General features: G+C 52.1%; 12 protein-coding genes across 12 annotated transcripts; 5 read left to right on the forward strand and 7 right to left on the reverse strand.

Annotated features, from left to right (window-relative positions):
• Window positions 1–966: 966 nt before the first annotated feature.
• Window positions 967–2,148, reverse strand: ALT_2494 (agmatine deiminase family protein; the record flags this gene model as incomplete). The annotated part of the gene is made up of 1 exon (XM_033562116.2): window positions 967–2,148. One exon carries the CDS (start codon window positions 2,146–2,148, stop codon window positions 967–969), a length of 1,182 nt encoding a protein of 393 aa, XP_033418007.2.
• A 227-nt stretch (window positions 2,149–2,375) lies between these two features.
• On the reverse strand, window positions 2,376–3,975 carry ALT_2495 (putative MFS transporter; the record flags this gene model as incomplete). The annotated part of the gene is made up of 2 exons (XM_033562117.1): window positions 2,376–3,312; window positions 3,359–3,975. 2 exons carry the CDS (start codon window positions 3,973–3,975, stop codon window positions 2,376–2,378), a joined length of 1,554 nt encoding a protein of 517 aa, XP_033418008.1.
• A 950-nt stretch (window positions 3,976–4,925) lies between these two features.
• Window positions 4,926–6,631, forward strand: ALT_2496 (amino acid permease; the record flags this gene model as incomplete). Its single annotated transcript, XM_033562118.2, has 2 exons — window positions 4,926–5,179; window positions 5,230–6,631. The coding sequence occupies 2 exons, from the start codon at window positions 4,926–4,928 to the stop codon at window positions 6,629–6,631; spliced, it is 1,656 nt and encodes a 551-aa protein (XP_033418009.1).
• Window positions 6,632–7,123: 492 nt separating this feature from the next.
• On the reverse strand, window positions 7,124–7,677 carry ALT_2497 (uncharacterized protein; the record flags this gene model as incomplete). The annotated part of the gene is made up of 2 exons (XM_033562119.1): window positions 7,124–7,496; window positions 7,544–7,677. 2 exons carry the CDS (start codon window positions 7,675–7,677, stop codon window positions 7,124–7,126), a joined length of 507 nt encoding a protein of 168 aa, XP_033418010.1.
• A 1,969-nt stretch (window positions 7,678–9,646) lies between these two features.
• Window positions 9,647–10,940, forward strand: ALT_2498 (intradiol ring-cleavage dioxygenase; the record flags this gene model as incomplete). Its single annotated transcript, XM_033562120.2, has 3 exons — window positions 9,647–9,890; window positions 9,936–10,260; window positions 10,310–10,940. The coding sequence occupies 3 exons, from the start codon at window positions 9,647–9,649 to the stop codon at window positions 10,938–10,940; spliced, it is 1,200 nt and encodes a 399-aa protein (XP_033418011.1).
• Window positions 10,941–11,084: 144 nt separating this feature from the next.
• Window positions 11,085–12,038, reverse strand: ALT_2499 (isoflavone reductase family protein; the record flags this gene model as incomplete). Its single annotated transcript, XM_033562121.1, has 1 exon — window positions 11,085–12,038. One exon carries the CDS (start codon window positions 12,036–12,038, stop codon window positions 11,085–11,087), a length of 954 nt encoding a protein of 317 aa, XP_033418012.1.
• A 458-nt stretch (window positions 12,039–12,496) lies between these two features.
• ALT_2500 (NAD(P)-dependent alcohol dehydrogenase) lies at window positions 12,497–13,715 on the reverse strand (the record flags this gene model as incomplete). Its single annotated transcript, XM_033562122.2, has 2 exons — window positions 12,497–13,443; window positions 13,496–13,715. 2 exons carry the CDS (start codon window positions 13,713–13,715, stop codon window positions 12,497–12,499), a joined length of 1,167 nt encoding a protein of 388 aa, XP_033418013.2.
• Window positions 13,716–14,403: 688 nt separating this feature from the next.
• ALT_2501 (uncharacterized protein) lies at window positions 14,404–15,254 on the forward strand (the record flags this gene model as incomplete). Its single annotated transcript, XM_033562123.1, has 2 exons — window positions 14,404–14,824; window positions 14,869–15,254. 2 exons carry the CDS (start codon window positions 14,404–14,406, stop codon window positions 15,252–15,254), a joined length of 807 nt encoding a protein of 268 aa, XP_033418014.1.
• Window positions 15,255–15,672: 418 nt separating this feature from the next.
• On the forward strand, window positions 15,673–16,704 carry ALT_2502 (protein bem46; the record flags this gene model as incomplete). The annotated part of the gene is made up of 1 exon (XM_033562124.1): window positions 15,673–16,704. One exon carries the CDS (start codon window positions 15,673–15,675, stop codon window positions 16,702–16,704), a length of 1,032 nt encoding a protein of 343 aa, XP_033418015.1.
• A 1,113-nt stretch (window positions 16,705–17,817) lies between these two features.
• gprL (G protein coupled receptor family protein) lies at window positions 17,818–19,202 on the reverse strand (the record flags this gene model as incomplete). The annotated part of the gene is made up of 4 exons (XM_033562125.2): window positions 17,818–18,060; window positions 18,106–18,624; window positions 18,675–18,876; window positions 18,931–19,202. The coding sequence occupies 4 exons, from the start codon at window positions 19,200–19,202 to the stop codon at window positions 17,818–17,820; spliced, it is 1,236 nt and encodes a 411-aa protein (XP_033418016.2).
• Window positions 19,203–20,442: 1,240 nt separating this feature from the next.
• ALT_2504 (uncharacterized protein) lies at window positions 20,443–24,816 on the reverse strand (the record flags this gene model as incomplete). Its single annotated transcript, XM_089599356.1, has 7 exons — window positions 20,443–23,120; window positions 23,173–23,406; window positions 23,463–23,737; window positions 23,811–24,021; window positions 24,069–24,567; window positions 24,633–24,645; window positions 24,701–24,816. The coding sequence occupies 7 exons, from the start codon at window positions 24,814–24,816 to the stop codon at window positions 20,443–20,445; spliced, it is 4,026 nt and encodes a 1,341-aa protein (XP_089456502.1).
• Window positions 24,817–25,377: 561 nt separating this feature from the next.
• On the forward strand, window positions 25,378–25,886 carry ALT_2505 (uncharacterized protein; the record flags this gene model as incomplete). Its single annotated transcript, XM_033562127.2, has 2 exons — window positions 25,378–25,419; window positions 25,464–25,886. The coding sequence occupies 2 exons, from the start codon at window positions 25,378–25,380 to the stop codon at window positions 25,884–25,886; spliced, it is 465 nt and encodes a 154-aa protein (XP_033418018.2).
• Between the last annotated feature and the right edge of the window lie 456 nt (window positions 25,887–26,342).

Here is a 26,342-nt window from a genome sequence, read left to right on the forward strand (position 1 = left end):
AGTGGATATGGCCCTAGAAGTGGCTCTTATTCCACCTTCCTCACTAGTATGAGGTAGTGGGCTTCAAAAGCATAGCCTTTTCTAAATAGAGAGAAGTGGTAAGAAATAGGCTCTATTTTAATGATAAACCCAGACCCCCATAGAAGCTCAGACCACCACTCCTCTGATAAAAATAAATCATTAATATGATTTCCCATCCAAAGCTTGTCTAGCACCTAAGCACAGTCCTATATAGGATTGTAAGTCACCTTCTGTGTCTCTAAAGCAGTGCTTAGTGTGACACCGCCTTATTAGCTGGAGCTTTTACCGAATGCGGCTGAGATACCAATATTTGGAAATATCGAATTTGCAGTTGCCAGTTGGTACTAATGACAACTAAAATTATAGACCTATAAGGCTAAGCTAGCTTATCTCCATCAATATCACTATACTACTATAGCAACTAAGCTCTACTATATATAGATAGGAAGTTTATAGAGGTAGTTACAGTAGGTAACATATATGTTAAACAGTACAAAAATCCAATACCTACCCTACTAAGTCTGCCTTGTCTGAAGCAAGCCAAGGTACGTCTCGAATGCTCTATCTCCGACCAATCTAACACTATCAAGAACACAATGCATTTCGCCAGCATCCTCGCTACCCTCCTGCTGAGCGCCACCCTAACCTCCCCCCAAATGTGCTCCCCCCGGTGTGGCAGCCGTAGCAAGGACCCCGGGAATGTGATACTTAGTGCCGGAATCAGGGCCAGTCTCAGAGCGGCAAGTGTGACCCCATGCCTGGCGTTCCCGACTGTTACTCATGTGTATGCACTGTGTTGCTGCCGCAACAAAGTGTGGGAGTGCACAGGAGAAGGTAGATGCTACCACCTAGGGCAAGAGGAACAAGAACAAAACAGGCGCTTCTTTGCCAGCGATTGAATTATATGTCGTTCCTACCTCCTGTTTGATCACTATCCTACAGCCTTTAGTCCTCCTGCACGGCAATAACAGGCTGAGTCGCACAATGAATCACACCACCAGCTAATGGAAGCGCATGCACATACACAGGCCGTATCACTCGGCCAGGACATAGCTTCTGAAATGTCTCCACAGCCGCCCGATCTCTCACTTCATCGCCGAACTGAGGCAGGATCAAGCCGCCATTGACAAAGTAAAAGTTCACGTAGTTAGTCGCCGGTTCGTCATAGGACGAATGCCCGAGAAGAGCAGGGTCCGGCTCGTCCACCGTATGAATCTCAAACGGACGGCCCTTTGCGTCCACTGACTGAGTGAGAATCTCTCGGATTTCCTCGTAAACATCAAGCCAGGGCCGAGGCACACTCGCATGGGGCCTCGAGAGAACAACCACACCTGGCCGGATAAAGCTCACCTCAGCATCAACATGCACATCGGTAATATCGAGACCTTTCCGGCCAGGGAACCAGATGATTTTCTCAACCCCCAGCAAGCGTCGTAGCTCTGCTTCGATCTCGCTCCGCGAGAGGCCTGCATTGCGGTCGTCGTTGATGATACTGCTTTCTGTGGCTAGGAGGGTACCCTCCCCGTCCACGACTAATGCGCCGCCTTCCAGACAGACTTTGGACTCGACGAGTGTCACCGGAGCAGGAAAGACATCAGTCTCTATAACTCTCCTGGCAAAGGTGGCGTTCTCGTCCAATTGCTCAGTGTTCATGATAGGCCAGTCCAGCCCATCGGGCGCGCGGTCTTGGTTCTCCATGTCGTCCCTCTTTCCCCACTCGCGGAAGCGAAAGTTGATGGCGAACCGGCGTGAGCGGGCATCTCCAGTGCCGAGCACATATACAGGTCCGGTATCCCGAACCCAGAGATGATTTGTTGCAAGCGGAATGGTGGAGATATTCGCGGCGTTGCCGGTATACCTGGGAATGGCCTGGTTGACCATCGACTGAGCTTTGGGGAGGTCCTCAGGTCGGGAGTACAGCCGAACAGGCTCAAACGCTGAGATTGCAGAGGCGAGATTGGCTATATCGGTACATGCGCTGTCATAGTAGGCTGAAGCGATCGAGTGTCTCGATGGGAAGCCCAGAAGGGTAGCGAGATGACGAGAGGTTTCTGCGGGATAGATGTATCTGCCAGCATATTGTCCTACTGTTGAAGCTGCCTTTGACATGGCTTGAGAAAACCTCATATTGAATATTTCCTGATTTGATGCATCTCTGGACAAAGGGAGGAGATGACGTTTTAATACGTGAGCTCCTCATGTGACGGGTGGGGCGCACCAAGCGGGAATTATCCTGATGCCTCTTATTGCCCGTATTCGGCAATAGAGGCGGCCAATCACTGGGCCTCGTTGGAGACACGGCTAGGCTACCGCATATGAGATGATGGATGGAATGTCTTTGGCCTATCTCAATACTAATAGATATATACAAACTCGTCATTATCCCGGTCAGTGACATCCAGCAGTCCATTATTGCCCATCTCCTCCTGCATACCCTCCTCATCGCCTCCCGCGCCGTGATAGTGATCCTCCATCGAGCGATCCACCATCTTGGCCGGCTTCCCATTCCGCACCCGTTTCTTCTCCTGCAGCTTGTTCAACAGGACCAGGTCAGCCCACTGGATCAAGACAACAGCGACCAGCGCCACAAAAATCCCCAAACAAGCTTGCAGGCCAGGATGGTACGTCGGCGCATCCGCCGAGCTGAACAGAAGCGGTCCGACGATATTACCAGCCGCACTGGCTGCATTGTACAGACTCATCACGACCGACTTCTTCGTCATACCGGCCGTATTGCCAACCATCCACGACACCACCAGCGGATTGCCGGCAAACAGGAACGCAAGCAGATAGTATCCCGCCATCAGCGCGCCTTGCACCGACCCACTGCGCGGCAGGGCATGCAGCATCGCTAGCCCGGCCACAACTGGTACCATGAACGCCGCCAGGACCGCGCCCTTCAACCGGGCCTTTTGCGCCAGGTAACTAGCCAGCAGGATCACGATCCATTGTAGCGCACCGAACGGCATGTTCAGCAAGGTGGTGGTGTACTTGTTGAAACCGAGACCCTTGAGGATCAGCGGGCCAAAGACGTTGGTCACGCTGGCGCCGATATTGAGGAGCATGGCCATCGCAATCCAGAGGTATGTCTTTGGCTCGAGGCCGGCTTCGACGATGTGCGAGAGCTTGAATTCGCGGCTTCCGGCGCCGGTCTGGTTCGCGCGGAGCCGTTCCATCGCTTGCAGTTTCTCTTGTTCGGTCAGGAAGCGGGCGGAGACGATGTCGTTGTCCAGTTTCCAGTAGACGATTGGGGCGGAGATGACCGTGATGAGGCCGACGAAGAGGAAGATACTGGCCTGATTAGTTGTGATTTCAAATATTGGGTGATGTAGCTTACATCTGCCACTCCTTGAGCAGATCCGACTTGATATGTCCCAGGCCGTAGGACAGGGCGGCGGCCACGATCGTCGCCAACCCGTTGGTACTGTACCAGGCCGCGACACGGATCGGCTGCTCCGCACGACGGTACCATTGACTGGTGATGATGGAGAACAGTGGCAAGCAGCCAGCCTCGAAAAGACCAAGGAAGAACCGCGTGGCCATTAAGCCGCCAAAGCTATGGCATGCCGCCATGCATGTCTGCGCGATGCCCCATCCGAGGACCAAGGAAGGCATCAGAATCCGATGCGGTACTTTGACAATCAAGAACGAAGAAAATGGTTGCCAAGCCAGCTGAGCGATAGGGGCGATTGATCCAACAAGCGAGTACTGGTTCCCCGTGAGGTGAGCGTCGGCTTGGAGGCCAAATGTGGCGCCATATCCGAGCACAGATTTATCAAGAATCTGAAGGAAGTATACCCAAACCAGAATAACGAGAATAACACGGTCAGTCTTGCGACAGATGCGCTTGCTGTCTTCTTCGGTCAGGGGAATCCGAACGGTGTGGATGGCGTCGAGGCCAGTGGGTTTGGCCATTTGGCCTTCGTCATGGAAGGAGGCTGGTTTGGAGGTCATGTTGCACTGAGTATAAGCAATAGAAGGCCAGATGCCCGGCCGTTGGGGAATTCTGTTCAACAGGTCGACCTGAGCTCTTTATATCAATAGGCATATGCACCCCCACGCAGTGTCCTTGATTTCTCCACGGGGTTGAAGCATTCGGCAGTGAGTCTGGGCCATTCACGTTCGTGCGGTCCGAGCTTAGCCGGCTGTTGAATGAGCTAATGAGATTCGTGCCGATATACTGTTTAGTAGCACGGTAGTCTGCTCCATCTGACCGATTCCCAGTCCCCGGAAAAGTCCCCCGCATTCTCAGAGTTTGCCGTCTCAGCCCGTCTGAACCTTGAACATTGCACCCCCACGCCTCCGCAAAGTCTGCCCCCACGGATGCGTGGGCTGAGGACGCATGCCACAGCTGTTTCCTGGTTTTGCTAGGACAGGGTCATAAACAATCTTGGATGACAAAATGGAAGTGGTGACATCAGACAATAGGACTCACGTCGTCTCTAGTATCTATCCCCTGTGCAGGTTACTAGGTGCTCTGCTGAATGAAGACTTGGGGCGATGATATCCTCCCACAAACTACTATCTTTCACTCGCGGATAGAAGGGAAGGAGCCGTCTCATCCAGTGCTTGTACAATGACATTAAGACCCTGCACTAGTACAAGATATCCTAGTTCTGATGTCGTCGTTCTGTTGTTCCATACGATTGGGACAACTAAATGCCTGAAATATGAGGCATCAAGTGTACTCCCCTGTGATTGGTCAGTTAGCGATATTTGCAAGGCACAATAACCTAATCCTTATTAAGGTTCAAAAAAAAAAAAATCAAGTCTCTTCTTGATGCTGCTGGCTTGATCTTTTCTTCCAGTTTCTTTTCTCCATCAATCTCGCAGCAGGATTGTCACGACTCATTCAGTTACTGTGAGCAAAGCTTGTTGCTCCATTGCGAACTGTCAAACAAGCCATGGATGCCACTACCCCTGTTGCCCAATTCCTCGGCCAAGAAGGCCAAGAGAGCCAAGAGAAACGACCCATGACCAATGATGCTGCAGAAGACGACGATGACCTGCAGTTGCTGAAACTGGGCTATCGATCCGAGCTGGCCCGCGCATGGGGTGCATTCGACAACTTTGCCTGCTCCTTCTCCGCGCTGTACTGCATCGGCGGTATCCGTGTGCTTTTCTACATCGCGCTCAGTGCTGGTGGACCAGCTGCCATGTATGTCCTCTTTATTATCGTTTTTCTCGTATTTAACTGACGGTAAGAAGGTGGAGCTCATGGATTTCTGGAAGTATCGTGGCTATCATCACTGCTGCCACCCTGGCAGAGGCCTGTTCCACCTATCCTGCTGCAGGATCGATCTACTACTGGGCTTTCCGTTCGTGGGGAGGCGGCAAGATCGGCCGGTTTGTGTCTTTTCTTGTTGCGGCGTGGACGCTGGTCGCTTGGACTTCATTCCTGGCAACCGACTCGTTCGGAGTGGCCAACTATGTCATTTCCGAAGTGGTGGCCTTCAACCCAAACACGTCGATGCCGTATGAAACATCAGACGTCAAGGCTCGCGCGGTTGCCTGGGCTTTGTCGTTGCTGTTCCTGGCGCTTGCAACTTCGCTGAACTTCCTCCCGCCCCGCACCTATGCATGGGTTTTTCGCGCAGGCTTCATCGTGATCGTGGTTGACATTCTCCTGAATATGATCTGGCTGCCCATCGGAGTCTCCAAAACCTATGGCTTCCGGTCCGCCGAGTATGTCTTCACCTCCACTTACAACGGAGGAGGTACAGCCCCTAGCCTGAACTGGGTTCTGTCCTGGTATCTGCCCGCCAGCTGTCTCGTCGGTCAGGATGCATCTGGCCATGTCGCCGAAGAAACAGTCACGGCCAGGAAATCCGCCGCCAAAGGAGTGTTCTGGTCGACCGTGGCCTCAGCCCTCTGTGGTTTCCCCATTATCATCCTCTTCCTGTTCTGCATGCCCCCGATCGAAACATTCTACGACACCAGTGTGCCACAGCCATTTATCAACATGTATGCCTTGGCTCTGGGTCCCCATGCTCACGCCGTCGCAACAACAGTCGCAATCATTGGAGCGGTTCTGAACACCTCCATCTCCCTTGTCGCCGTTTCCCGACTGGTCTTTGCCATCGCACGAGACTCCGTTTTCCCTTTCAGCAATGTACTCTGCCGCGTGTCGAAGAGCAAACAGCCCCATAACGCGGTTATCTTTATCTCCACATGCGCCGCTCTCCTCCTCTGCACCCAGTTGCCTTCCCAGGTTGCGTTCTACAGCCTGACCTCTACCTCTGCAGCTGGTTCCATTGCCGCATATGGCTTGGTCGGTTTTGGCCGCGCCTTTATCACCCGCAAGTCCTTTCGACCAGGCTTCTGGGATCTGGGCCGAGCGGGAGTACTTTGCGCTGTGGTCACCTTTATTTGGAACAGTTTCGCCTTTTCAGTGCTGTGCGCTCCGCAGTATGGTGATCGTGCTATCGACGGGGATGCAAGCCTGTTCAACTACTGCATTGTCATCATGGCTGGCATCACAGTCATTGCGCTAGAGGAATGGTGGCGCAAGTCCCGGAACGACTGGTTTGGCAATCTCAAGGAGGTGGACGACAGCTCGGATATTACGGACGATGTTAGCTCCCCGGAGACTGAGGTTGCTTCTGCTTAGGCATTGGCTGTCACAGTGAGCCGAACGCTGAAGACAGATAGGAGGACCAGGGCAGGTAAGTGAGAGACTTTTAGTATGTAGCATGACGGGTGTTCGACGATTGCTTTGGCATGACTCGATCTGAGAAATACCGTTGAACTTGATCTGGATAATACCAGCGAAAGGACATGCTTCATACTCTTTCTTTTCTTCCGTGGCGTCCTGCCTTTTTGCTCTACTAACTGCAGCTGTAACGTACTGCACGCCCACGACGCTGTACCCAACTCCTGTCCCGTCAGATACCATTATGGTGGATGGCTGACAACAGGTCTGCCCAATGCGCCGCGTTGAACGACATTGCATGCCGATGAATTCGCCCAGCGCCACGAGGATGCGGTCCTTACTCGCTACGTACGAGACCGCTCATTCGGGACGTGCATTAAAATCCAGGACCGTGGTATACTCGTGCACCTCGCTCATCCTCGCCGCGGACCACGCGAATACCCAAAAGCTCTACCGACGGCATCCACACTGAACCTCATTTGTAGACCATCCATCGTCCAACCCAGGATATGGCGGAGGAAGGTCCAGGTCCAGGTCCAGGTCCAGGCCTGTATCCGTCACCGTAACAACCCTCTCCTTCCTGCCTCCTCCTCCCCCCACAACAGAAATAAAATACACCCTCATGAGCAATCCAACCGCCACCGGCACCCCAACCCCAATGCCCACCTTTTCCCTCGTAAGCAAATATCCCCTCGGCAAGCTCAATGAGTCAGTCGGCACAGGAACGACAGTCCACTCCCCAGCCCGGAAGCGTATCTGGATTGACGTAGCCGTGACCGCATACGCCGTCTTGCGCAATAGACGATTCGGCCCTTCCCAGACCCTGGAAGTCGCTCATGCACGTCGATCATGTCTGGTAGCCGCGCATACAAATCGAACCACCAGTCGTACTCATTCAGAACATTGCAGTAACGCATATAGTCAATCACACTCATGTACATCCAGCCAAGCATCCTCGTCGTCTCCGTCAGTCTCACCATCCCCAAAGTCTGAATGCACGGCATAGTTTCGGTCGTGGGGTTGCAGTGGGCCCCCTGTCACCAGAGTAACTTCACCCCAGGATACTTCATCACGTCTACGGACTCTATGCAAATATCGTCCACAAACAGACAAAAGTTATATCATGTGCCCAAAGTCCATTCTTAATAGAGGCCGGTCGTGCTGAATTCCTCGCGTGCAAAGAACTCCATTCGCAATATAACCCGTGGCAATTCCTCAGCTACCGAAGCGATGAAACAGTCTCTAACATCATAAGACGTTGCTCCTTCCAAGTTCTCCTTATCATCCACTATAAACAGCGCGTAACGCGAATACAGATCCATCAATTCATTGATCTCTAGCGTGTCTCAGACAATTTCGTGAATAAGGTGCAGCATGCGCTGCCACGCCTTGTCATTGCTGTGGCCACAGCGGTAGATGTTGAAGCACTAGAGGACATGTCGTAAAGCGAGAGATAGTCATCCACTAATGCGATGTCACTTGGCCGAGGCTTAGAGTTATCCTCTTAATAGAGAACCTAAGCCGTAAGTGCAGGAGAAGCGGCGTACCCTTGAATGTGTGTCAAATTGTAATCACAGTGGTCATGAGGTGGCTCTGCCGGCGACAGAGCAAAACTTATTCTTAATTGCCGGTTTCCTTTCTTGTTCTACGTTTGAATCGGAAGAATGGTGAAATTCGTAAGACGAATGAGGACTGCATCCCTAAGATAGTCCAAGGACGAAGCTAGGCGCGAGGCGAATTGCCTAAACCCACAGGGGCAAGAATAGAGTGAAACACCTAGCATAGAAGGATTTGTAAATAGCACTAGAATAGCTGACATTAGTTTACCCGTTTTCTGTGCTTACTAGTTCTCCAGGTCGATTTGACTCGGACTGACCGAACTCAGAAGGATGGAAGCTGCACAGCTTGAAAGCAATGTCGTCGACTAGCCCAGACATCCCATACTCCTAACCTGGTCTGTTCAATTTGATGACTATGAGAGAGATAGGAAAAGACAGTGCTGTCAACTACCTGATCTCTCCGAATTTGTCGGTGATCGGAATATCACTTATCGATGCTGCCTAATTGCGGCCTATTCATTTACACATATTGTCACCGAGGCAGGTTTCTTCCCTATGAGATAGACAAATTCAATCCAGGCGACTTGGCATTCATTCCGTCTGCTTTGCTTTATACGTCAGCTTGTAGCTGCTACATTCAGCTTCAGGCTCGAAACAGACTGCGACAAGAACGTGTGGAGCGTCCTCTCCATCGACTCGGTCCAAGAATTCCATAGACGACTGAATATACAACCCCACTCGCGCTCAATAAAGTATGTTAAGCTTCGGGCACCTTAATACTATATATAGTTCGACATTATCTCTCCATTTACTTTTGACCTTACCTGAAATATGCAAAGGAAGTTGACCTATGATCACCTACGATATGCGCATGCTTATTCTGTTCTCTAACCGGGGCTCACCTATACTCCATAAGCACAGCTGGCGGGAGTCGTCTTCGTGATTTGTATACGTCTACTACCAAACCAGAAGAGGACAAGCCAACGGCAGCACTCCGAGATCCATAGCTAACGGAAAATAATACCTGTTTCATGATTCGTCGCCCTTGTCGATCATTTCCCTTCGTCTCTTCCCCATCATTGCGGATGCTTCATGAGAGCGGATCCCATATACGCGGCGCCAAGACCTCACATTACGCCTCTTCAGCGCGGCTTGACCCAGCCAAGCTATCACCAAGCATCGTGAATCAATCGCTGATCGCGGATTACGCCTCTTCAAGTCTAAGCCAGGTACCGTCGGCAACATATGCCTCCGTTGCGTGGTCCTGCGCTCATTGAGTCTGGAGACGATGACGCGGCTAGGGCCATCGTGTTCAGGAGAATAGCAACCAAAGGAGTTTAAAAGGCTGCCCATTGTTGTGCCAGTATGACACACAAGTAGCCCTTCAGAGTCTACTGTCTGATATCAAAAGAAGATGCACTTTTCTAAGCTTTTCCTCGTCGCGGCTGCCACTCTTGCCGCCGCCCACCCCGGCGAAGTCCACGATGCTCGCGCCCTGAAGCGGGAGATTCGCGCTCGCGATGCATATGCCGTTGCGGCCAAGCGGGCACTGGACGCTTGTGCTAGCACCACCGAGGCTCAGCAGCTGAACCAGCGCAATGTCGCTCGTCGTGCCCGCACTGCCCGCCAGCTCCGTCAGAGCAAGGGCATCACAGCTAGTAAATGACCTCTACATTTCGTCGTGCTCCCAGCTGACATTTAAGATGCTCACAAGTGGCGTCGTGATCTGGCTGCACTCGAGAAGTGGGAAGCCATCAACCACAACAAGACCGATATCCTCGACTACTCCGCCAACACGCCCGAAACACGTATTTTCGGCGGCAACACCAGTGCTATCCTAACCCCTACCGTTACCGACGGCCCATACTACGTCTGGGGAGAGATCCTGCGCCAGAACGTCAAGGAGGAGAAGTATTGCGACGGTGTTGACCTCACCCTTGAGGTGCAGTACATCGACGTCAACACCTGCAAGCCTGTGAAGGGGGCAGTGGTGGATATCTGGAATGCCAATGCCACCGGTGTCTACAGGTATGAACTCGTCACTCACCCAGAGGACGGACCCTGCTGACCCAGACAGTGGTATCTCTACCTCCGGCAACTACGCCGCTGACGGCTGGGACTCCACGTACCTCCGCGGTATCCAGCAGACCGATGCCGACGGTGTGGCTACGTTCAACACCATCTTCCCCGGCCACTATGACGGACGTGCCACGCATACTCACCTCCTCACGCATCTCAACGCCTCGATGAATGCCAATGGCACCCTGGAAGTCGGTACCGGCAGCATCGCCCACATCGGCCAACTCTTCTGGAACGAGGTCCTTCGCTCTGCTGTCGAGGATACCTCCCCTTACAACACCAACACGCAGGCTATCACCACCAACGCCGACGACATGTGGAGTGTTCTGCAGGCATCGGACGAGTATGATCCCTTCCCCGAGTACCTGTACCTGGGCGAGGGATTGGAGGATGGTCTCTTCGCGTGGATCCAAATCGGTATTAATGCCTCGGCTGACTACACTGACAACTCGTACTACAACATTGCTGCGTATTATGAGGAAGATGGTGGACACCAGAACAGCGCCAGCTCGGCCTTTGGTGGTTCTGGTGGTGGAGCTATGAATGGTACCATGCCTTCTGGGGTTGCTCCTTCAGGGGCGATGCCCTCCGGTGCGATGCCGTCTGCCAGTCCTTCTTCCAGTGCATAAATCACTTTAGATGGGCTCGGGTACAAGTTCCTGGGGTAGACTGCATGAACAAACTGGTATATGTATATTTGCTTGTAGGCTAGAGATAGGAATTGAACATGGTGCTCTGACTGACGAAACTGCAAACCGAATCATCCAATATGACTATTCAAGTGGCCACTGAACATCCTTCCATGGCCTTCCATTGGTTAACTTGGCCAGGTCCTCCATAGTCTTCCACTTCCAGGTCTTCTCTTGCAGATTGACCAAATCATTATCACTCCCCAGCCCAGACGCGGTATGATTGATTTTATTCTCCCCCATCAGGAAACGCAGATATCTGGCTGGATCATTTGAGACCTTCTCCGTCGTTTCCTCCTTGTACTTCGCCAGATCAACCTCCGTGATATCAATCGGTCCCGCCCCTGCACCCTCCATGACCTTCGCAATCTCCTCGATCGACCGCGTATCACCACCAATATGCACCACCCCCGGAATACTCATCAACGGCATTGCCGCCAAAGATGCCACTGTCCTCCCCACATCCTCCAACCCAGTAAACGACACCAGCGATTTCGCACTCCCCACACTCTCATACCTTCCCCGGCCGGTATCAAACCCAAACCACGGTCCAATACTATCCTCCAGAAACAACCCACAGAACACTCTGCACACCTTCACCTGCGGGATGAGCCGCCCCGCAAGTTCGAAATGCCTCTTCTTCTGATCCCATTCTCCATGCGGGAAGTCATGAACGTAATGGTCCACCCCGAACTCGGAGGGAAAGTAGACCTGGATCCCTGTGGAGGGTAACGCACGGAGCAGCTTCTCTTTGAACTCATGGCCAGATGCGCCGATTGTGTTGACGAGCACGTTGACGCCCTCCAGGGCGGCAGGGAGGTTGTCCTCATCGTATTTGCGGACTGTCACCGTTGCGCCAGAAGCTTCTGAGGTTGGAGGGACGGGTGGGTTGTCATGTCTGGATAAGAGGACTATCTCTGAGAAGTAGGCGTGGAAGGGGGGAGAGAGGAAGGCGGAGGTAACGTGTTTGCCTAGGTGCCCTGTGGCGCCTGCGATGGCTACCACGGGGCGGGAGGTAATGGGCGGTGTTGATGGCATGAGTCGATCTGCTTTCCAGAACTTTTGGATGAAATAGATGAGATCCCTTGGTATCGATATCTTGGTTGCACTCCCCGTGTCTTATACTTCGTCGGGATGACATGATATGCTGGCTGACGTCAGTATTGAGGACTATTCCGCACATTTTCAAACAGACCAAACTGCTGGTATGGTTAGATTACCAAGAATGCTTGGTTCGCCGGAATGCTTCCGTCTGCGGGGAATGACTTATCGAGCAAAAAGCCAAGTCATTAGGGAGTCTTATGAATTCATTCAAGTGTCCGCCAGGGCCGAGGATCCAGTACTGTACATGCCGAGTTCAAGTGCCGAGATCTATTAATCTACAACAAAAGCCTAGATCAGGTCTTGACCCGAGCTCCTTGAGGAGCTTTCTAGTCTTCTCGTATGGTAGCTATTTTATTGTTTATCTAGAGAGATGATCACCCCGTATAAGATTGCTACCACACAATGACTGGTTTGATCGTCTCCCCGGACTGCATATCACGGATCGCCCGCTCAAAGTCCTCTGCCTTGTAGAATTTGACAATCTTCTGCAGAGGCAGGCTTCCGTCTCGTACCCATTTGACCATCTTAGGCACATACCCCTTTGGGTCTACATCTCCCTCCAACACACCGATATACTGCTTCCCTGCTACCATGAACTCATGAATCGGAATGGTCAACGTCCCCGTCTCTGGCGCGGTGCCAACCTGCAGAATCTTTCCTTTGAAGGAAGCCATTCTGACACCCTGGGCAATCAGCGCGGGGACCCCAGTCGTGTCCAGCACGATGTTCACCCCCAGGTTGTTCGTCGCCGCCAAAACAGCATCCGATATACTCTGCGGATCCGCCGTCGTATCAACCTGCACGACATGCGTTGCGCCTAGTTCCTTCGCCAGCTCCAGGCGGGAAGCATGTCGCTCAACACCGATGATCTGCGCACAGCCTGCAATCTTCGCGCCCATAATGGCGCTTAATCCAACACCTCCGAGCCCCAAGACCGCCACCCGGTCCTTCGGGGTCGCCTTTGCCGCATTCAAAATCGCCCCGCTCCCGATCTGGATTCCACACCCCAGAGGCGACAGCAACTGCAGCTCAGCCTTGGTGTCAACCACCCCGCCAACATTGACCATCGAATCTTCGCGGACGATCGAGTAACTCGCGAAACTCGATTGGCCAAAGAATCGTCCGTAGATGCTCGGTTCCGTCGCGGTGGATGCTTCCTCGCTAAACACAAGGTTATCAGGCTCCACCTCGAAGTTTATCGGGTTGAAGTTGACACAGTGTGCCGGGTGGCCGGTCTCGCATGGCTCGCAAGCCCTGCACGCGGAGAAGGAGAGGATGACTGGGTCGCCGACTTGGGCGACCTGCACCCCGGAGCCAACTTCTCGGACGTATCCGGCACCTGTAACAATGTTCACTTAGCTGGCGCGCTTGTTCTATGGGAGATGGTATACCTTCATGACCCATGATCCGGGGATAGTGCACACCGACTCCGCTCTCTGTGCCTGCGAAATGCAGGTCTGTCTGGCATATTCCCGATGCGACGATCTCAACTAGAAGTTCTTTTTCTTTCAGGGGACGGAGAGTGATGTCTTTGAGCTTCCATCCTCCTGTCTTGTAGGAGCCGTAGGAGACGATACCTCGTTTGTGGGGTGGTGGTCGATTGCTTGTCATTTTGGCATGATTGCAATTGAAATAGAGAGTTTCGTATCCTTTCCGGAAATTCCTCAATACTTAAGCCCCAGACGTTGATGGAGATGCGGAGATTTCCCCGCCCCCATCCCGACCCCGACTGCCGACGATCGAGGGGATCCCCATACAATCTATCGGGGTATGATTTATCACATTAATAATGGTTAACCTCATTTCGACGCTGTTCATCATGATATTGAAGTCTATCGGATGAAGACTTGGCCTCATCCGGCGAATTGGGTCAGCTCCAGCTAAAGTTAACATCAACTCCAACGAGGCTGTTGGCCATGTCTAACTAGCAAAAAGCAAAGGTCCCCTCTATCAGGCTAGTCGGATTCGTCACCCTACGTATCATCACGGCTCTTGGCCAAGGGAGGACACGAGCAGCCAAGACTCGAGGCTGGCACGCAGTGAAATACTGGGTATTTTCGACATATCAGAGACAGCCTTGCTCCGCTCAGGCCCTGATATCAGCACCTTGGCGGACAAGGCTAGCCAACCAGTGTGAACGCCATATCCTGACCAGGGGTATCTTAAATTATGTAGCAGACCACGCGAGGCTACGGGATCAGCCGCGCAGTATTTATTATGAGCGGCGACTCACTGAAACGGGACAGGTCTTCAGGTCCAGTGGCTTCTTCCAACGGCCACCGGCGCCAGTCAATTCGTGATGATGTCTGCAAAAGGCCCCCACAATACTCCCAAGGCTAGCCTCCTCATTCTCCTCTGCTGCTCCCTTTTCATCAACGCGGCAGACGGAACAACAGCTACCCTCACCGAATCCACAGCCTACGCATCACAACGACCCTGCGCAAAGAGCTGCTTCTACTGGGGCTCCTCCACGCAAGGCGGCGCCGATTTCCTCGCAGAACGTATCGGCTGCGAAGTCGATCCCATCCTGAATGAATGTATCTGTCGCTCGGATCTGCAGCAGACCGCCGACTCGTTCCTCCGGAAATGCGTGAGTGACAACTGCGGCGCGAATGCCATCGACGTTTCCAGTGCGGTCGGGATATACGACGATTATTGTACGAGTAATGGGTACACGAGGGCGACGTCTACCGCGCAGACGACCAGGACGACTTCATCAGGTACGCCGATCGCCCCTTCGACCGTAACGGTGACTGTCGTGCAGACGGTGCTGGCGTCTGGGGGTCGACGTCTGCGGCCAGCAGTCCTTGGACTACTGTGAAGACGAGATTGACCGTTGTGGATGCTATAGTCTCGACATCTCAGGCAAGTACCGCGACGTCCACAAGTGAGAAGGGATCGGATCGGACGACCGAGTCTACGAAGCAGTCGGTGCCATCGGTAACCCAAACGTCGACGTCAACAATACCGACTACTTCCTCGGGTACTGGAGAAGAAGACAAGACTGGTCAAGGCAGTGGAAGCCAACTAAAGGTGGGAGAGATTGTCGGTATTGTCGTTGGTATTCTCGGCTTCATCGCAACGGCTGCGGGGTCGTGGTTTTCATACAAGACTCTCAAGCAAAGGAAACGTCTCGCGAATCCTCCCTGATGCACCCGACTCTTTGAGGCTTTTCTTGAATTCTTGACCAAAGCATGTTTAGTATGGTATCAGGATGCATCAATGGAATCTCCGTCTTCATGCCTTATCTTTAAGGCTTTAACATCTGCGGATGCGTAAGCAATGACTCATCAATCATATGACTTTTCATCATCATCGTCAACCCACGCGTCCGTATTGCCTCCTCATTTCCAAATGGTGGAAGCTACAATTGATGCTAGCAAAATGGGCTCTTAGGCGCGTTCAGCGCAGCCTGCCGGGGATTAGTCCCATCAGACCAGTCTGGCCCTCGTACTATCCTCTGGGACCTCCGTCACTTTACTCCGTCCGCAGCACATCACGCAAAAGACCACAGCATGTAACCCCATTACAGAGGCGTGGCCTGTTCACATCCGCCATTCCACCTGTCATGATCCCGCCTGTAATTTTTGTCAGTCTGCTACTGGGTCTATGGACATGGAAATGCTTCTGGATCGTGGTCATGCAAGACAAGCTCCTGTATATCTCATGGCTCCCGCCGTTCGCCCGCTCGGAGCAGATATCCGACTACGCAGGCGAATGCAAGCCCGTCCGCTGGGAAGAAAAGCGCATTCGAAGTTCGGATGGAACCAAGCTGGCTGTATGCGAAGGGCGGATGCCAGCTCCCGCTCGCAGCGTGACCCAGAAGCCGTCTGCCCAGGCCCAGCCGCATGAGCCCGCACGGAAGAAGCTAGTGGTGATCTGCTACTTCCAAGGAAACGGCGGCTCGACTCCCATGCGTCTGCCGCTATTGTCGCAGTTCTTGCGGGCTATCCACTCGCCAAGCGGGGACGTGGACTACGTCGTCGTCGCCCTGTCGTATCGTGGGTACTGGAAGTCCTCTGGTCGGGCGAGCCAGATAGGAATCGAGCTCGACGCGGTCGCTTTTTTGCAGTGGGTAGCGGAGACGTATAGCGCACCCGACAGCGATGTACGGATAGTGCTCTGGGGTCATAGTCTGGGTACGGCGATTGCGAGCTCTGCGGCGGCGACGTACCTGGCTCGGCATTCAACCCAGGCAGTTCCTATCGCCGGAATGATACTGGAAGCACCGATGTCCAGCACCAAGGACATGCTGATCAGTCTGTATCCGCAAAAGTGGCTACCGTATCGGTACCTGTGGCCGTTTCTCTGGAACAATTGGAGCAGTGCCGTAGCCATGCAGCGGATGGCGCGGTGGCGGGATCAAGATCGTGGTCTGAGAGAGCATGAGCATGCGGTTCCGCCGATTTTGCTGCTTTCCGCTGAGAAGGACGAGGTCATCCCGCCATATGCGGCTGCGGAGCTGGAGCAAGAGGGCAAGAGACTTGGACTGAGACTGCAGAGATTGGATGTCTCTGGGGCCATGCACACGGAGATACCGATCAAAGCGGCAGGCAGGCAGGCCATGATGGATTTTATAAAGAAATGTACTGCTTCGTAGAGAGGGAAGAAATAGACAATTAAACCTAATTTCTATACATCTATAGTAAGTTAAGGATGCTTCCCGTTTACAGCGAAGCTTCTGCTGGTGACATCGATTGCAGGCCAAGCGGGTGACAGGCTTAGCAGGCCGGGTGGAAGGAGGATCTACGATGTCTCAAGCTTATAGAAAACCAGTTTGACAGACAGGGAATCCTCTTCCCCGTTTCTATATGTACGTTTCGTAGATATATGCACTGAGCATGACTGACTCCACGTCATTCTACAGATGCTGCTGGATACCCCGCCATCCTGCACCCTTATCGTGCAGATGTTCGGCAGGCATCGTCTGGATTTCTTCCTGAAGAAGGCTGGGTCTGCGCATATCGGCCCATAACTGGTGACCGGTGATCCCTGGACGTGGACAATATAACTCGCCTGTACCAATATGCAAACTCTATCTTTAATTGGCCAGCGTGAGGACCTCCGGAGGGATCTGGACGTACCATCGAACTCCGCCATATCTGCCAGAGCCTAGAGGAAAGGGGCCGTTTACAAGGGGAAACTGTCAACCCCCAAATAGTGGACTCTTGCTTAGCGGTTTATGCTCCCCAATGCCCCCGATTGGTGATTGTGGGCTCTGATTAGACCATGCGGTATGGCTAGCCTTGTTTAGCGCTGGCAGACTGGAAGCCGAGCACCAGAGAATAAGACACACGTAAGACGCCCTGAATCTACTTGCAAGATTACTGGATCAACTATTGGGGATGATGCAGGGAAGTACGCCGTAAGCTCATGGTTGCGAAAAGATCCCGGCGAATAGGAGACGGAATTGGGGTCAAGTGTGGATTGATGGAGCTGATCGAGTACCGTCAGGTCAGGTCCGTGGTATAGTACACGTAATCTTCTTAACTACTAATATAAGAGGCTGGCTTTAACAACTACGTACCTTACGCCTATAACTACCTGTGCCGTAACTATATTTCTGTATTTGGTATGTGGAACAGTGATCCGTCGGTCAATTCGCATCTTGCGACCATGCCCGACATACAGAACAATGTGACTACAAGCATAGTCTCATTGTTGAGTTCCAGTCTTCTCAAATCAACAATGATCCGCGGTTTGCAAGTCATAGTCAACCCCGACTCAAACGACGCAAGGGATACTTCAGAGGTCGAAGCGTGGCATTCGAAGTGCGCCGCGCCCGAGCACCAACATGTCGAAACCAGGTCACAATGGCCTGCCAAGACACAGTAATGTAGATGAGGCTATTCCAGAATCCCTGCAGAGGAAGAGCAAAGCTCGATGCGCAGCTCAAGCCGAAGACATAGTGATTCGAGGCGGCAAGCGCATAAACCCGGTTGGCGGAGGAAGGGACCTAGATCCTGTCAATAGATGTAGAGAACGAGAGGTAAACACGTACCCAAGTGATAATCAACGCCGCAAAGAAGAGAACGGCATATTTGTAGTACGCTTCCGACGCCGGGCTAGTGTTCGCGCCGGACTGGCCTAGGTCGTAGTTGCGGTGGCTGAGTGTAGTCGAAGTTGCAGGAGAGATATGGGAGGAAAGAGAGACTGCAGTACTAGGAGGGGCATTTCGGGGACCGGCATGATTCTGAGTACACCAGGCCTCGGGAGAAATGATTCGTTGGGATGAAGCAGAAGTGGAAGCAGGACTCCGCTCTCTGTTTGAGTGCCGCTGAAAGCTATCAAGTGGCACTGGTTGGGCTGTTCCATGGAGATCAACGTCTCCCAAAACGGTGGTGGCAGTGGCATGTTCGAAGGCCGGCCTGGCGATCTTTCTCATTTCGCGTCGTTGTCGCCAGATGGTCACGCCAACACGGACGTAGATGGTGAGGATGAGCAAGACAATGAACCAGACTGGTCCGTAGAAGACGGCGATCTGGAGAAAATCCCACCGCAACGAGACCCAACACCATAACTGATCATGATAAATATCGGACACTCAAGCACTACTGCAACGGGACTTACCACGGAATCTCCGTACACCCTGCCCCTCGACTCGGAGTTGAGAAAGAGATACACAAATGCAGGAATAAACGGCACTCCATAACAGAAAAGCACATACTTCCACTCGAGCATCCCTAGACGCCTGGTATCGTAATGCTTGAAGAACGCCAGGTACACATTGTAAGCCATGGCGAGTGCCCACAGGGAGTCGGCTGGCATGAACCTTACAGACCAGTATCAGTGAATGAATCCTGCCATATCACGAGCATTAACTGACCACTGTATCATGAATCCCTGGAACTGGCACAGCGCGCCTCGGGGATGACCTTGCAGACTGGACTCGGCAATGAGGGTCGCAACATTTGACAACAGATTGCCCCACGAGGCATAGAAGATCAAGCGATTGATCGGTTTGCGAAACTCCGTAGAGCTGACAAAGGTTGCAATGACGATACCCGAGGCAACCACAGACACGCACGAGCATACACGCTCAATGATCGACAACACTGACTGCTGATGCCGACTGAGCTGCGTGCTGTGTTGGTACATGGAGATCCAGCCTCGTCATGAACCTATGGATACTTGCTGGTTTGTGCAATCGCGCAGAAAATGAATCATTGAGACGACGCCAATAGGCCGATCTCTGGAAGGCCTGGGATAGCTCAGATAGCTCGGCCTTTCTGACAGTAGACATACAAGCGGACTCCAAGACATGTACACTGTCATCCTTGTAGAATTACTGTACTATCGCAAATTCATTGTCAGATTGCATGCGCAAACACTGAAGCCGAGTCAGATATCCGGATGAGCGGAATGCTGATTGAGTTTCCCGGTTAATCCCGTACAATCCCCGTTGACAACTAATGCGAGTCGTTCATTATGGGAGTATGTTTTTGAAAAGTGGAAGTCGAGGAGTTACACTTTATCTGATGTTGTTAAACTGGCGTGAGAGATATGATAACTGTGCTGTTGTCTTGCATATGGGGGCTCTTGGGTGATGATGCGCCGATTACATGTTTTACATGTCTGCCTCCCCCGAGACATATCCGACCGGCCCACAACCCCAATGCGTCATGCTTCCGGATTTGCACTTGTTTCCTGAGATCTATTGATTTGATGAAACGATTCCATGTCGCAGATCATACCTTGCCTGCGTGGAATGCTCCTCCTATAGTATTTTTAAAAAGATCCGTTCTCGCATTCCTTGAATTCATGGACTTCTACCGTCGCCATATTCCGGTCATATGCTTCGGACTTATGTTCCGCGCTTCATTGAACGTATAATGATCGGAACAGGCAGGGACACTATTTATACCTACTCCCTGCTCTGCGCTGTAGACGGTCGCTCGTGGTGTATTGGCGAGGATCGATAAATTCACAAGAAGATGCCGCCATTCTTATCGCCCTAGCAGAGATCATTCCTGCATATGACTAAGAGACGTCTTGGAATTGTGGCATAAACTTTCTAAGTCATCGTTTTGTACTTGGTACAGAAAAATTCTTTGTATAAAGCGGCGGTTGAGATAATGTATCAGTCAGATGGATTGTATCATCCCAATAGCTCCATACATCAGATGCTATCAATGGTGATGCCTTGAGCACTACACAATTCCCAAAATTGGCTTCGACTCGTCAGCAGTTGCCCCGGATGACCTGCCTCAAGAATACGTCCCTCGCCGAGGACTACCACCAAATCACTATCCAGAATAGTTCTCAAGCGATGCGCAGCAGTGATAATCGTCTTATTCGCAAACTCATCCCGAATAACCCGTTGCATAACCTCATCGGTTCACCAGTCAACATTACTAGTCGCCTCGTCCAGTACGAGAATATTGCCGGGCCTCAGCATTGCCCTCGCAAGGCAAAAGAGCTGCTGCTGGCCATGCGACAGAGCCAGAATATCAATATCGGTGTCAAGGCCACCGCGCATCTGGACGAGCTCCCACAGCCCGACTTTGTCAAGGGCTTTGATGACTTGGTTGTCTGCGACTGTTTCGTCGGGCGACGCATTGAAACGGGCTGTCCCGGGGAGCAAGAAGGGATCCTGTGGGATTGCAATTAACCGTGAACGCACCTCCTGCCGGGATATGCTGCTGAGGTCGATTCCGTCAATGGTAATGCTGCCACTCTGGAGTTCAATCATGCGGAACAAGGCAGAAAGCAAGGAAGACTTGCCGCTGCCTGTCCGGCCACATATTCCGACTTTTTGTCCAGGCTGGATGGCTAGGGAGACACCCTTGAGCACAGCATTGTCCGTGCCAGTAGCATATGAAGCCGTGATATCACGAAACTCCACCGCGCCGCGAGCAGGCCAGTCTTCTGGTGGCGCAGTCAGAGACCAGCGGCTCGCTTCTTCCGAGGCGGTCGTTTCCACAAACTCCTTCACCCGGGAAACCGCTTGTAACGACGTCTCCAAGTCCGTGTAGAAGAAGATGAACTGGGACAAACTCTGGCTGAAGCCGAGGATGTTGAGCATCGCAACACCTAGACGGCCCCCGCTCGTGCTGCTCTGCAACTGAGTTGCCAGGCTGACTAGCAGGATAGCCAGTGCTGCCACTATGAGATCCAGGACAAAATTCAGCCAGCGCTGGATGCAGTAGAGGAGGTAGACTGGCCGCTGCGAGGCGTCCAACCGATCCTGATTACGTCGTTCGAATTTCTCCTCCCAGCCGAAGGCGCGAATAGTCGGGAGACCTTCGAGGGTCTCGGAAATGCTTGAGAACAAGGGCGATTTCAGTTCCAAGTCGAGTAAGCGAAGCTGTCTCGACGTGCGGAGGTAGAATCGTTGTAGAGCCCAGGTCGTGCCGAGGCAGAAGGGAATCGCAATGGCCAGGTAGGTAGACCCAACGGCTATAAGGACGATCTGTGCTAGCGCTTGGAAAGACAGCGGCGTTGCCTGCATTGTAGACACAGGTAGGCGACTGTTGATCAGCGACATGTCCTGACTGAACCGGTTGAGGGTGATCCCCGAGTCTACAGACGAGAAGAATGACATGGGCGCATGAAGAACAGAGTCAAGGAGCTCCCAGTGCAGTTTCGCTGCCGAAATGGGCACAATAGAGATCATCATGCACCAGATGGACGAACTATAGTTCGCAATGGCACCAACCGCCAGAGCAAAGTAGACCCCTAAGAAGGAACCATCGTTGGAATTCTTAGATTCCGTCCACCACTGGACCCATATCTGGGTGAAGCTGATGCAGAGCACATATGCCAGGCTTGTAAGGAGAAATATCGAGGCCCGATACCATCCGATGGACTTCAAGTAATAGATCAAAACACCGGAATCAGATATAGCCTTCCTTTCAACAGCAGCAGCATGTGGCAATGACACATTTGCTTCCCTCCGAGCTCGGCTTGAAGAAACTGAACCAGAAGTTGGTTCCGGGGCGTTATTTTCCGCACTGCTCTTGTCAGGAGGACACCCAGCTAACAGGCGTCGCACTGGTCCCTCTCGACCACTAAGCTCTCTGAATGAGCCATGTTGCGCGACACGTCCTTTCGCATCCAATACAATGATATTATCCGCTGATCGAAGATGCTGCACCGAGTGAGTCACCAGGATGACCGTCGCTCCAAGCCGCTGGAAGAGCCCTGTTTTGGACAACAGACGATCAAAAACCAGTTTCTCAGTTCGCGCATCGAGAGCACTCAAGGTATCGTCCAGGACGACTAATGGTGCTCGGGCGTAGACTGCCCGGGCGAGCGCCAGTCGCTGTTTCTGTCCACCGCTTAGACTTGCTCCCCGGCTTCCAACAATGGTATCATCTCCATCAGGCAGTTGTTCAATGTCTTCCTTCAGTCCGCAGGACCAAATCACCGTCTTATACCAGGTCTCGTCGTACGGAGATTGATTCAGGATGTTCTCTTTGACGGAGGCATTTAGGAGCCAGGGAGTTTGCTGGCAATAGGCAATTGGAGAATCATCTACCAGCACGTTGCCACTGGAGATCGTAATCTCGCCGAGGAGGGCATTTAGCAGCGTGGTCTTTCCACAGCCCACAGGGCCGACGACTACGTTCAAGAGACCTTTCCGAATCTCAAATTTGTGTTTGTGGAGGATTGGATGCGAGTCCGCGGAATAGGAAATATCCGCCTCTCGCACGGAAATTGCATGTTTGCCCGTAGTCGTGCTTGTCCCTGGTGCTCCCAAGTTTCCCAATTCAAGCGGGTTTCCGTGTACAATTGGCTCCTTCGAGGGTTCTCGGATACCTGCAAAGCTGGTATCTCTGCCATCACCACGATCATCAAGCCGGAGGTAAGCCTCGATACGTGTGAAGGAACCAAGGGACCCCGCAAATGACGGAATGGAAGATAAGACTTTTTGCAATGGAGTAGCGAGCAGCTGGGTTAGTGAGAGTGAGGCGAATATCTGTGCTGCGACAGAGTCATGCCCATGGTGTGATTCGACACCATATATATAGATGACAAAAGCTAACGGTGCAGAGAATTGTAAAGGTATGGTTGCTAGAGTTACAGGATTAGTTCAAATGCCCTTGATCGCAAAAGGAAAACCAACAGATAATGGCCATGTAGGCAAAGAAACTCCGGTAGCGCTTTGACAGATCCAACTCATACACCCTGGCCCTTTGGATCGTCCGAGCAATGGTCTCCTGCAGGCCCATCATCTTGACGCTTTTCATATTCCTGAGGACTGATGATGTGAGGGTTACCCGCTTCTGGATCGCAGCGCCCCATTCCCGTTGGCGCCGTGGAACATACTTTGCGATTCGCGTATTTGCGGCGGTAGCCACTGAATTGAGCTAGTCAGTAGGCAATATTGGGAGACTGCGTGGCCTTCAGACATACGCAAAGCGAGCAATACAGGAGCAATACTGGCCCAGCCTAATTGTCGTTGCAGCAGCACGAGGGCTAATATGGTTTCAATACTACTGGCCCAAATCTCATGGCCACTTTCAACTGTCAGGCCAATCCGATCCACATCCGAACTAGCTAGAGTTAACGCGGCGGCAGATTTGGCTTCATCTAGATGTAGTCTCAAGGTTTTGCGGTAGATTATGCTCACAAGCGAGCCGCGTATCATGACGGTGGACCGGTATACTTTGAGATTGTAAAGTCCAGTACTCATATAATGAGATGGTCAGCACCATTTCGGCTCTCGTACTAGATTTCAGACTTACTGCAATCCCAACGTACACGATGGCTGTCGCTCCGATCAGACCATAGCCGGCATTTCTGTCACGGTCTGTATCTGGGAGCTGCACATAATTGACCACGCTCGCCAGCAACAGTGGTTGGCAGTATTTGAAGCCAATAAGCGCAATACGAGGAGCCACTGGGGAGAGCAGGGGCCATTTCAGTGCGACTGCAGTTGTCCAAAGGAGAGCATACGGCCTGGTTTGTTTGGCTTGTCAATATTAGTATGCTGCTGTAGCACTCAATTTGCTTCCTTACTTTTCATCCAGACATTCTCTATGGTGGCGCCTAGCTTTTCTGAGGCCATATCCGATTCAAGCGGATACAAGTCGTTCAAGCACAGGGTACCCTTGTAACCAGCGAGAAACAAACGGTTCAACCACCAGAAAACTGTGCGATTATATATGCTGCTGGTGGTTTCTGGAGACAACTTGACGCCTGGTACCTGTGAACTTGCTTGTTTCTCTCGTCCTTCAAGGACTGTGATGATCAATTTAACCGCCAATGCTGCAGTGAATGTAGCCGCGATCGGGGCATTGGTGTTGCGAAGCCATAATGATCGAGCTTGGACGGCATCAAACAGGACTGAGAAGGAAAGATAAATACTAAGCAACGTGGACGGCCGTACAGATCGCTGGTGTTCATAATAGGAGAGAAGAGCAAGCACAAGCGCAGCAACCAACGAGAAGACCGCAGCTGGAATGGAAGCAGACGTTTGCAGGGACGTCCTCAAAGACCACAGAGGAAGCAGTGTCAACTGGAGAACAGTCAGGAAGCTGATAGAGCCCTAATAGAGTCAAGGAAAAGGAGAGTCAGCCTTACTCTGCTATAAATGCTGGGAAATGCTGCGTTACCAGTCTGATCAGTTGGCTCCTCGATTCACGGCTCACCACTGGAGCTTGGCAGAGCTGCCAGAGCCGAGGACCGCTGCAAACCAAAAACAAGACTGATGGTACGGTTGAAAACCAGATTTGTTCAAAGTAGAGGGTGAAGTCAAACCCTCCATGACAAAGCGTCGGCAAAGTCGGTCCCCAGGATTGGTCTGCTTGTAGACATGAAGACATCATGCGTTCGGGGGATTCCCGGAATGACCTCGAATACGCGGAATGATGCGGTCCAACCCGCTATATGGTCCCAGGTACGAGAGAGATGGCAAAACAGAGATGAGAGGCCTTGCTCATGGACATGTTGACTTCTAGCTAACATTCAGATCTCCAGAATCGCGATGATGGAGGAGCGTGATGATAACAATGGGACTGGTGCTGACGTCACGTGGGTACAAGGGGATCTCTGAGTCACTCCTCAGGTGTCAAGGCCCATATCAGTCAAGCATTGGAAAAAAGCCACTACTAAAAAAGCTTAGTAGGCTTAGCTTTTTGGCAATTTTCGCCATGATGGAGGTCGTATTTGAAATATCTCCTCGATCCCTCTTTGCTGTCCAGCAAGCCGGCATATCGTGCCGCAACCGTGCGTTACATATATTACCCTCAGTCCCTTCGTCCATATTATTTCCTATATTACCAACCTATTGAATAGCGTTCCATAAAATTATACTACTGAATTTCAGATGTACTATGCCGCTGTCACGGCTTTGATTTGCACGTCGACTGTGACTACTACTTCGACGATTTTGTCGGTTCATGCAACTGATAGGACGGAGGCTGCGTCCTTGTTCACGCATCTCTCAACTACAATGAGCTTCTATATGCCTGCCAGTGCGACGAATCCGGTGACGCCGACAAATGTTGTGACGGCGGCCAGCTTCCCGACTTTGACTTCCTCAGCGACTGGCCAAAAGATGGCTCGGCCACCGACGCAGTAGTCGCCTACTCCATGCCCGTCCTGCAACTCGCCGAAGCCATCAGCAGCATGAGGGACATCAAAGACATTGGCGAAAAGGTTAAGGAAGAAACAAAGAAGGACCTCATCTTCAAGATCCTCAGCATCGTCTTCATGGTTATTCCCTTTGTCGGCGAGGCCCTCGGCCCGCTCATCGGCAGCGCAGCAGTCGCTCGCATTGCGCTTCTCATCGGCGAAGCGGGCAATGGGGCACTAACGGTGGCAAGACATCATTGAGGATCCGACCTCTGCCCCGTTTGCGATCCTGGGTTGGATTGCGGGTGTTGGCGGCGGGACGGGCAAGGTGTCCAAGGGGGAGGCACCGGGTGAGGCTTCAGGTCGAGGCGTCTGTTGAAGGCGAGCGACTTGGCCAAGTTTCCCACAGCGATTTAGGGATCAGGACGCTTTGGTGCAAAAGATTGTAAAGTGTTTGTGTGCGAGGAAGTAGGTACACCCCTGGGCTCCGTAAATAGGTAGTCAGTTAGGGCTGGGTTGGGGGGTCTCCTTTTTTCCTTAAGCTCTTCTAATTAAATTATTGGCTGTAACCCCTTCAGAATATACAAGACTAGCTGTAATTATTTTTTGGCTTTTCCTTTTGTGCATACATTTGCCATCAATGCTGTGTTTTAATATCTACCCCAACATAGGGACATCAGAGCATCTACTACTGCCTGATTCGATGATGATGTTTAA

Source organism: Aspergillus lentulus (genome assembly GCF_001445615.1).
Source record: "Aspergillus lentulus DNA, contig: Alt04, strain: IFM 54703, whole genome shotgun sequence".
Lineage (NCBI taxonomy): Eukaryota > Fungi > Ascomycota > Eurotiomycetes > Eurotiales > Aspergillaceae > Aspergillus > Aspergillus lentulus.